This window comes from Vollenhovia emeryi, unplaced genomic scaffold (genome assembly GCF_000949405.1).
Source record: "Vollenhovia emeryi isolate VEMERY1.0 unplaced genomic scaffold, V.emery_V1.0 DF939132.1, whole genome shotgun sequence".
NCBI classification, from domain to species: Eukaryota; Metazoa; Arthropoda; class Insecta; order Hymenoptera; family Formicidae; genus Vollenhovia; species Vollenhovia emeryi.
Window position 1 is genome coordinate 1,173,731 of NW_011967234.1, and position 11,320 is coordinate 1,185,050.

Consider the following 11,320-nt stretch of genomic DNA (forward strand, 5'->3'; position numbering starts at 1 on the left):
GAGGAGGCCCCTCTCCTTCAGTATTACCGAATATACATATAATTGTAATTGCGAGTAAGCGCAATTACAATTTTTTCTTTGTTAGCTCTCCTTGCTGACAGCTAGGAAACTGTAGTGACCCCGATATTTTCATAAGATTTTCAACTTTAATTAAAGGATTGAATTAAAACATTGCACGGTATTTGTGGAATATCCTATTTGTTACATGGAATAATTACGTAGTCGGATGAATATTTTACACGAATTATCGGTAGATTCACGGAGATATAATCTTGTTTAAGCACAATTCTTTGCGTTTCTCCTTTTACATTAATTTATATAAATTCAGATAACTATCTGTACAATTATTAACGCTAACCATTGTTCATACTTGAATGCGATTACTTGATAAATTATATAATTTTTTTTTCCTGTTTTCTATCTATTGTCTTTCGTAATCTCGTAAAGTTTCAAAACTAATAGATATATATTTACAAAAAATTAATTAAGCAAGAAATAGTTTATGCTCACGATTTTAAGTATTTTAATTAATACGATTCCCTAGTGTATTAATTTTTTAGTAATCTTATTTAAATTTGAGCTCTTTTAACCCAGAAATAGTAACCTAGTTTTTTTTCGTGAACGATCACCTGGCGTGTTTTACCGAATAAAAAATCATTTATTAACTTATTATTAACTACGTATTATTGTGTTCCACAACTTATTATCAAAATGTTTTATTATTGTGTATTTAGGTTTACTCAATATTTTCTAAATTAAGTAAAGGAAAATTTTTTAACTATATGCGCAGATTCTCAATCAACAAAGGAAACCATTATAACTTCTATCTAAGCTTTATTTCCTCACTGCAGTGCAAAGGTTAATCTCTTTTAACGAAAAGAAAAATTGACGAACTTTAACCGAGAATCACAAAAGACATTATAAAATTATTAACTTGTATCTTACAATCGATCGACCGATCAGTGTCATCGATTTCGCAGTGCCGCACTTTCGCGTATCACAACATGTGTGCTTCGATATTAAAACTTAAGTTTCTTTAAAAACAAGGTATTATAAAATTATTAGCTGGCATTTTACAATCGATCAGTCGATCAACATCGTCGATTTCGCCCCAGGATTTGTGCAGTGCCGTATTTTCGCGTATCGCAACATATGCTTCGATAATGAAGCTCAAGTTTCTTCACAGCGCAATGATTCGCGCTGCGCTAACAATTACGGATCAGCTATCGTGTAGCCCACGACTGCTTGTGTGCTGATTGTCCCTAATTCACGTATAATTCATACCAACTGTGAGTAGAGACGCTCTTGCTAATTGGATAGCACATGCACATCGGCGAGATAATATAATTTGCAGGTGTATCGCGCGCGTGCACTTTGTTCACATAATACGAGAACGCGTTGCGATACTAATTTGCGACCTGTAATCGCGTAATAATAGCGTATCCTTTCTTTCCCCCCCCTCTCTCTCTCTCTCCCTTTTTCTTCTCAATTGATCTCGATCGTTATAGAAAAGTTGTTGCTTCAAATCCTTGTTTGAATATTACACATCAAAATGTTGAAATAAGATGGCGAAAGAGGTAATACGCTTGTTGTAATCGAGTCAACGGCTTTAAAAATTTTCTGGTTGAATGCACACGCCATCTTACTAATAATATTATAAATTTAATTTCTTGGTTTATAATTATTTCGCCCGGCATACCTATCAGGCAAATCACGAAACTTATAATTACGTTGTTACTCTTCAGGAGGCTAACGGAACTTTAATTTTTTTTTTTCATAAATTTTGAAAGTGAGGGGCCAACTTCGCAGACGTAATTACGTTCTCTAATAGTGCGTAATAATTGTAACACATCTCTCTGTTGTATAACTTTCTTATTGTCGCTAGTCGAGTACGTGTGTCTTGAGATTCTCGGAGGACTTCAATCTTTTTCATTTTATTAAAATGTAATGACGTTCGTGTAGTATTTCTTCGGAAGTAATAATCTTATAATTCAGAGAATTTTAATGAATACGCATACGGTACGACATTCAGATCTGTATCGAAAGAAAAAACAAGAACTGGAATGCTGATACTTTTACTGCAACATTAATCTTGCAAATCATTCGATTTGCTGATTATATTTTCTGATTATACAATTATTGCTCGTTTTCTCTCGAATCTTTTCATATTATATCATAATACGCAAAGCTGCTTTCATGTTTCCTATTCCTATCGATATGTGACAAGTAGTCTCATTTATGTTTATTATTTCACAGATTACGTGCACTGTGTCACATAATTTCATTTCACTTAGTCGTTTCGTATAACTTGAAAATAATTCAATAATATTGAAATAATTTCACATAATATGTGATGTTATAAAGGTAGTATTTCAATTTGTCTCGCTATAAAGATGATAGTGCCACCTAATTATATTATTTGAAGGAGGCGAATAATTATACCGGAATGATTGACTGCGACACGTTATTTTGTTTCTGATATGATCAAAACTTCGTGCACAGTATCTCGCTCGGCCGAGTCTATCGCTCATTTCTCATTATAAATCGCGATGAGGCATCCATCATACTCACGTTCGCCGGTGCATGTTGAATTTATTGTCTACAAGTTCATGTAACATACGAAATGGCTACCACGATCCGTTTTTGCCCGAACATTTTTCGCGGGCCATTGATTTATGATCGCTTTATTGCAAAATCTTACGTGTTTGTTCTACTTATTTGATTTATATTATGGAACACTTATACAAAGAATACACACCTATCATTATTCATTACTCGAAAACGATCGCTTGTCGTCGTTAGATTGAAAATTTTATCGGCATTTTAACGAATTTCGGGTTGACGTGCACAAGAGGCAAATCTTAGCTCACATTGATTTGCAATTGTTTGTGGAGGTAACTTCAATACAGCAGCGTGATATTATGCCGACATCGAGAAGGCAGACACAGCTATGTCGGAGTGCTGACCTGACATATTCGTAACAATGCTAGGCGTGTCGCCGACGTGTTGCAACCGATTTCAACGATCATCTATGCGTTTCGTTCGCCGTGGCGACGCGCGGGCATACGCGTGCACCGTGCACAATCGAAACGCGCTATTGTGGAACGGTATGCGTAGACAGTATACCAACGTACGGATCATGACGTACTTATGGTAACTGGTCTTGCACAGGCGGTCGCTGGCACGAAGATGCCTTAAATGTCAAGGCGAGGACACGATGGGCTGCTCGAGCGCGCAGGCGGTCTCTCCTCGGCCTGCACGCTCGGCTGATGCACTTCGCGAAAGGAACTGTTGCACCTCACGTTCATTGAAACCTTTTCCTGCCGGTCTTGAATAATATCTAATCACTGCAGCCGCCACTGCACTCTAGATACTATGAAATAATTCCGAGTGGATTTGTGTGGAAAGTGATGGTTCCGGTGGCGGCTATTTATTTTGCTCTTTGAGGACATTTTCCCGAATCAGGAAATTGTTTCAACAGCGCGACAGGAAAGTTGTAAGAAAAAACTGAGATAGTTTCATTAACGCGCAATGTACTATTATCACGTAACATTGAATTAGTGTTGAAAGTATCAATCGTAGAAACGCCATTTGGAGATAATATTAGACCACTGAAAATTACATAACGGGAGATTTAATATTCTTCTATGATGCTTGTATCATGAACGATCACAGGCAATAATTGCCGGCGGTTTGAAATCAATTTCCTGATGTTAAAGCTGACCGACTGTTCCGCTCATTACTCGGATCTTCGATGTGCGTAACCAGGCGTTCGAAAGCGTGAAGAAAGTTTATGAATTGCAAGCTGATGAATTTAGGAGAGCGCGTTTTAGCGACTCGTAAAACGTATTTCTGTTTGTTTGTCGATTGCATCGCGCTGACTTTCTCCCTCGCTCGCACCGATGTTTATTGTTCGAAAGGCGGCGTTAATTTCCAATATAATTGTGGAGGAACTCTTTTTCTCTCTGCTTCAGGACTCCGTGGCGTCGGCGTCCGAGGTAGGCGAAGAGTACGACGACTCCGACATGTATATGGAGCCGGATGAATCCGAGACGACTTCGCAACCAGATCGCACAGAGGAGAGCACGCAAGAGAGTAATCAACGCGAGGCGCTAACCGTTACTACCGAAAAGAGTAATGAGAAATTACCCGAAGCCGCGAAGCCTGAAGCTTCTAAAGATCAGGAGGCGAAGAACACGGATCACACCGCCGTCGCGCAGGTCGCCGCCGATGCAGGCGGCAGAAGTTTGGCAACCGAAAGTCAAAATTTCTTCCCCTCTTTCGCGGAACTCTTCACGAATCACAGGCTCTCGTTCGCAGAACAGCAACAGCGATACCGTCCCAACAGATTCCTGGGCTATTTCCAACGCGAGCGGAACTATCAGACCGCCGCGACCAAGGATCAACACTCCATACTGGGGTCAGGTAACTTCGGCGTGATCCGCGGCGGTACATACTATCCGGAGGACAAAGAGAACGACGAGTACTCGGTAGACGAGAGCCTCTACAATCCGTACTATCACAATCGTGGCCGTGCGCAATATTACAGGAACCCAAAACCACAGCCGATTCGTGGCGGTGACTTCTTTGCGAACTTCCGCGATTTCGCCGACATTACGGCGCCGCCAAAGTCCAGTTTCTCACATCTTTCCGTGGTGTATGCCAACAAAAACGACAGCTCCACTGGACGCGTCACGGAGCCCAGGAATATCATCGAGACTCTCAAGATGCTGGAAGAAGAGGAGCGGTCTAACGCGGAGGAAGAGACCAGCACGGAAGTGCCGAGGAAGAAGCAGAGCAAGGGCAAGTGGAAGCTAATGAAGATAAAGCAGTACGAAGAGGACAAGGCCAGAAGATCTCGTATGTCCGTCGAGCCGCTGCTCGCTCTCAGCTGAGCGTAGAGAAATGTCGCTAAAGTGTACGTTAACGTGGACGCAAACCTCCGGGATTTCTCCCACACGCGAAATTTGGCCTCGGGATCAGAACCAAAGTCGGAAAAGCGTCGTTTTTCTATCATTGGAGGAGAATGTACTGAAAACGTGCGACAAGAACAGAAAAGATTCGCATCTCTCTTCACCTGCGGACGATACTGTGCGCGCATATAAACTTTTCGATCAAGCCAAAAAGCTGGCGACTCGAGAATCGTCTTTCGAAATTAACGCGCGACGTCGCCGGTCAGGCGATATACAATTCCTACCATTGGAATTCCGACGACGCTCTGTATCGATAACGGAGATAAGCGAAAATGTCAGTTCACAGTTTTTCCAGAACGAAGCTTCCACATCACTTGCTGGGCGATGCGAAAATTTGGATTAATTAATGTAGCTTTTAAGGTAATAGCATTAAGTGTACGAGGCACTGCCGTTCCTGTTTATCGGCCAATCGTTGTTAGATCGAAAACGCACGTGGCCTTAACGTTTAAATTATTCCCTAAGTTAGGTGGTAGCCGCACGAGTTTGAAAGATCCTAAATATATGATTTTTCGAGTCTACAGTGCGTCGATTAAGAAATTCCACGTGGTGCTATATATGTTCCGCCGCGGTCGTACAAACACCTTCTGGAGATACGTTCCCGTTTCGGCAAGGCGCTTGCAAAGCTAACTAGTAGCAACGATTATTTACGGAGACCTTTTACGTTGATTGAATTCACTTGCTCGTACGTGAACGTTACGCTCGAGTAAGCCACGATTCCGGAATCGGTAACTCTTACCAACGACACTTGTGCTCGGGCTAAAACCACGAGGCTCGTGCGCGCGGCCTCGTTATCCTATAATTATGCGAAACGCGTAAGCACGCGGGATATACTTCAGAATATGCATGAGATCTGTTCGTCATAGCAACAGTTCTTACATTTGTCCTTCTTTCTTTCGAATTACCTGCCGTTATTTCACTCCAGGTGTTAAAAATGGAAGACGGAAAGATATAGATCTATAAAAATACGCGTGACAAAATTTTGACCGCGTTGAGTTGACTTGCGAGGAATCTTGGTATTATTTGGTATTACGGATAAATTATTTCACTTTGCGCGTTCTTCTATATTTTAATGTTTCAGCTAAAACGGAAACGTGCTGCGTTTATCCGTTAAATATTACATTAAGCACACACGGCTTTGCGTGCATCGGCAAAAATTAATTTTAATTGGTCATACTTTATGTGACAATCGACATACCTATATATTCAGTAAAATAATAAAGACTGCCCATTTTGTATTTTCTGTTGGTGATAAAAATACGTTAACATATATACTTCTCTCCAAACTGTTTAAGTTCCAAATTTAAAACGAAATCATAATAAGAAAATTAAAAATTTTTAAGAAGAAAATTTCTAAACACAATTCTTGTTAATTACATAAAGTCGAATCTAAATCGACAGAAATTCTTTGCCACAGATCTCGATTCATTGTTGTTTCACTTGTTGTTAATTATTTTAATTGTACCATTAGATTTATTGACCCGTTTAACATACTCAAAACGTGCGCCCCCCTCAAATCCCTTTATTTCGAAAAGGCGCGGTAAAAAAAGTAAATAAAATATATTTTTTCGAAAATATAACGTTCCTGTCCCATAATCTTGTGTTAATTCTATGAAAAAATGCGCGTCTGCAAGGTAGGTAACAATTTTAATATTTTTAAAAATAATTTGCACGGAAGAAAAACTATTTAAATTACAAAAATAATATACGAATTAATATAAAATTTGTTCTGTTGTATATAAATACAAAGTACATATTAATGTAAGTTGTTAAAGAGTAACATGATATCACACAGAATGATTTTCAAACGGATTTGTATAAGTATTACTTATTGATGCATTTCTTTAACATTGTCACAAGTTTACCAATACCGTCGTAAATTTCTGAATAAGTAGCAGGTTCGTACAACCACGCTGGTGTACTGAGAACGCCGTAATTCTTGTCTAATGTTACTCCTCTAACATCTTTCATTTCTACCTTCGCGCCCATCGCTTTGACCCTCTTGATAGCATCACCATACGGCCAGTCTTTCTTGGGTGCTGTAAGAAATAATTTTTTACTATTACAAAATAGAGTTGTCAACGGTAAAACGAGTTAACTTACATTCCCTGCCAAGAGTAACTTTCACACCCTTCAACACTTTAGCGACAATCGCACTAGCTATGCACATAGTACCGATTGGTTTCTTCTCACAGTAAAAGTCCTCGATAAGTTTCTCTAAGTCGGGTAGAACGGTGCAATCGGTACCTTTTTCGGCAAAATTACTCCTTTGTAAAAGAAAAAGTTTCAATAATTTGGTTAAATTTCTATCGTATTTATTTTTCAAAAATAATTTGCATGGAATAAAAAACTATTTAAATTACAAAAATAATATACGAATTAATATAAAATTTGCTCTGTTGTACATAAATACAAAGTACATATTAATGTAAATTGTTAAAGAGTAACATATCACACACAGAATGATTTTCGGGGGGATTTGTATAAATATTACTTATTGATGCATTTTCTTATTATTGTCACAAGTTTACAAATTATTTCTATTAATAATTAGAAATTTGGTTAAATGTCTATTGTATTTTAAGATTGAAACTGTGCTTCAGAAATCGATGATGTTGACATCCGTTACATTTACTACTTTGATAAGACAGAAGAATGTCTTTTTCCTTGCTCTATATACATTATTTTTATTAATCCACCGCTTTCATTTTACTATCTACTTTTGTACGTCTATCATTTCAGATATCATTTCAATATACGAACAAAGTACGCGCAGCACCAAATCCTCCAGGTATAATAAGGGCGCCATGCGTACAAACTTCGCATTCGCATAGAGGTTTTATGCAGCCTCTTGCTAATCTGGCGCCTTCAACGAGAGCATTTCTAGGATTCTTGGTATCCATCTCTTTAGTAAAATGATTGACTATGCTGGAAATCTCGATGTCCGGAGCGTAAAATAGCGGCTTCAAATTCTTGTGCCGCAAATGTATGGCTGTTGAAATAGCTTCCGAAATTTCAGTACCATCAAGACGGCCACATCCGCATAATATCTAGAGAGATCAAAATAAATTGCTCGAAATTATCAAACTCGAGTAATCATCGCGTTTTTCTCATGTTCACATTATAAAGATTTACCAGGGAAATTGAAACTAAAATATTTTAAGTACTTTTCGATGCATAAATATTGTATATTTAAAATGGCATCGGTTGTAAATACGCTTAGAGATTTGCGATTGTCCCGGGAAACTCTAAGCATACAAAAGCTAGAATACCTACAAAGTGTCGAGAACGAACGTGTAGCGATAACCGAGTGTAGATATACAGAAATCAAAAGTCATAAATTCATAAAAAGATGTGATATCTCTTTTCGCGCACGCAGACGACGAGGTGTATTGAAATAACGTCATAAACATACCCCTCGAATTCGTGCTATAAAGATGTATTATCACCGCAAAAATTGAACAGCTTGGGAATAACGACTACCGGTACATTTTCTTGCAGTAATTCTTTTTCACAGAAAAACTTTAACCGCTTCCCGCAGCAAGCACCGATGAAACGCTACGTTACGTCATGCCGCGAAAGTATAGAATACCGACATCAGTCGCTTTAACTCGTATGCAGAATCATACGAGGAAGAAGTTTTTAATAGTACTGACATAGTGTTATGAATCCCAAGCGGGCAATTATATATCTTAAACTCGCTTAAACTGGGTATTAAACTGCGAATTACAACGATTATCTAATACTGAATATTTTTCTCCCAGATGTGTTAAATAATTTCATAACGTCATGCGTGTTTAAGATTGGTTTATATCGAGAGTATAATTTTTGTCTTGAAGATAACTTTCACAAAATGGGCATATATGAAATATTCTCATCAACTGTCAAATTAACGGAATATCGTACAAGAAATTCTAGAAGTCACTATTTTTAAAGCATTTGTTAAAATGTATGATCGTTTGAATAGACGAATTATACATATAACAATTTAGCGAATATTTTTGCATAAATTACACTCATACAAATATTTCCATTTATTTTTTTAGCTAAAAAAAGTTTGTACTAAGAAGAGGAGAAACGCATCGCAGTGTTTCTATATTTTATAATACTGTGGTACCTACTACTGCTACCGGTGTGGCTTCGCAGCTTTTATCTCGTGTCGTTTTCATTTTTCCTGCCACAATTTGCGACGTGTGAAGGTTATTGTAAAGTGCAGATAGAAAGTCACGTATCAAAGGGGTGTCACGTAGCAAGAGAGACGCCATTCGTGTTTGCAACATTATTTCCGTGCGAAAGGAGAATGAGGAAAATTTTGATTTTAATTAGACACATTAACATGTGACATTTGGTGCCGTCACATCACGGGAGGATTGGCATACACAATTTCGATATAAAATAATCAAAAATCGCTAGCGTGACTTGTTTTCCGACGATCTCTCTACGGAAAGGAATCTTCTTTGTTAACTGCGTTTCGCGCGGTGAACGTGTAGTTCTAGCTATATTCATAAGAGTGCGGGTTTATTCGGAATTCCAGCCAGTGCCCTCGATGCCGGGCCGAGGAAATCTCTCACCCGGTCGATACGATGGTCTCGCAGCAACCACCGTCGGTTGGTCTCAACTATAGGTTCAGTAAAGCTGCGGGAGTAGTAGGTACAGCAGGAAAGAAGAATAATATGAAAAGAGGGTAGGGATAAGAGGGTAGAGATGAAATTAAGAAAAGAAGCCCCGTAGCATATCTCCCACGCTTAAATAAACATCGGCAGGGCAGGCTGAATTGACTTTATGGCTCGTATAATCTTTATTGTGCTCTAGGAGCAATTTTCGCACAGACTATGAATATAAAACGCATCACGGGGTGCGAGTGGTAAGATTTAACAACGCCACGAGGCAAAGAGCGGCGTGATAGTAAATCCCGTTGCCTTATTGGAATATAAAGTAGTTTGTAAATCTAACAAAAATCGATGTTTATCGGCAGAAAGTGATTTCCGTAATCGCGAATAGAAAAATCACTCGTTACTCATGTATTTTCTTCAAACAAATTAACTATTTGCAATTTATGCCGAATTCAATTTTAGAAACATCACATGCCGCGTAACATCGAGATCATTCTTAGTTTCCATTGCTTTATATACTCAACGATAGCAAACATTCTTTTTGCGTACTACCACAGACATAGTAAGAATAGACTGCGCGTTCCCTACCTCTCCCTTATTGAACATGTACAAATTTTAAAACGAGATAGCTAAAGATGAGTCGTCGGCTCATCTTTGTCTAGTACAGTAGTGGAGAGAACAGAAGTGTAGGGGAAATGATAGAGGGCGACCACTCAAAGTATGTTGTCTCTTTCTAAAGTTTGTACCCTGCTTCAGCCAAACGCGCAGTCTATATATTATACGCGTACTACTTGCTGGGAGCGTTAGTTATATCACATATATTTATAAGTTATATATTTAGAGAATTTATATAAACATGCATGTTTGAGCGAGTTATAGAGTTGTAAATAAAGAAATAGTCGAACGGTACATAAAATATTTAATATATAAAATAATGAAACTGTACGAAGATACAGATAATTATTGCCTCAAGCTTTGCCTCTTAAGGGCCGTCTACATTGTGGCACCGGTCGAACTGTGCTCTAATTCGCCGAGAGTAAACGTCAGAGCTGAAGTAGGAGTAAGAAATGGAAACGATTAATTTCTTTACTTCTTACTTCTTATGCCAGGCTTACGTCATTTATTGTAAACGACCCTTTATACATACGAGCGATACCGTCGCGTAAACTTGCCGCGAGATTTCAAGCCAGATCGCAATGTAAAACCGATAAAAGAATCTAAATCACATCTGATCGTACCACGCCGGAATCGACAATGACGCTTATCGCGCTGCTCGTACGTCATACAACGCCGCTTTATTATAATTATCAGTGTGAGATGAGCGCACCCCGGAGCGTTGTTTCACCGCGACACCATTTCGTCGATCCCCTTACGCGCGGGGCGTACGAGGGCTTACGCATAATCTTATGTAAATCCCAAGCCGCCCTTACGCTCGCACGTCCTTACATCGAGAAAGGAGCCGTCGCTACACGGGTCGCTTCTCTGGTTACGCAGCGAAAGGGATGCGTAGACGGCGGTTCAGGGGCGCCTCGCACACGAGGAGAGAGCACGGGGGCTTATATGAATGTTAAAATAAGTTTGAAATTGTCGCGGACAAGTTCGGCCCCGGGGGAGGTACCCGTCGAGTAATTTCACGGCGCGCCGGCGGTTTCGACCCTTCGGCAAGTTTGCAACCAACCGCGGATTCGTAGAAACTTCTGCGGCGCGACTTCCGCCACCTTCCGCCGATAGCTCGGC

The 11,320-nt window shown here is 39.3% G+C and overlaps 2 protein-coding genes across 5 annotated transcripts in view; one reads left to right on the forward strand and one right to left on the reverse strand.

Annotated features, from left to right (window-relative positions):
* LOC105568012 overlaps positions 1 to 6,195 on the forward strand; it is a 55,220-nt gene extending 49,025 nt beyond the window's left edge. For all 4 annotated transcript variants that reach the window (XM_012023347.1, XM_012023348.1, XM_012023349.1 and 1 more), the window contains one exon: positions 3,975 to 6,195. In XM_012023347.1, coding sequence (XP_011878737.1) covers positions 3,975 to 4,895 — 921 coding nt within the window. In that variant the 3' untranslated portion in view covers positions 4,896 to 6,195. The remainder of the gene's footprint in view (positions 1 to 3,974) is intronic.
* A 599-nt stretch (positions 6,196 to 6,794) lies between these two features.
* The window catches only part of LOC105568078 (ES1 protein homolog, mitochondrial-like), a 10,073-nt gene continuing 5,547 nt past the window's right edge, over positions 6,795 to 11,320 (reverse strand). Inside the window, exons 2-4 of the mRNA XM_012023463.1 lie at positions 7,734 to 8,020; positions 7,074 to 7,237; positions 6,795 to 7,009 (exon numbers count right to left, since the gene is read on the reverse strand). Coding sequence (XP_011878853.1) covers positions 6,795 to 7,009; positions 7,074 to 7,237; positions 7,734 to 8,020 — 666 coding nt within the window. The remainder of the gene's footprint in view (positions 7,010 to 7,073; positions 7,238 to 7,733; positions 8,021 to 11,320) is intronic.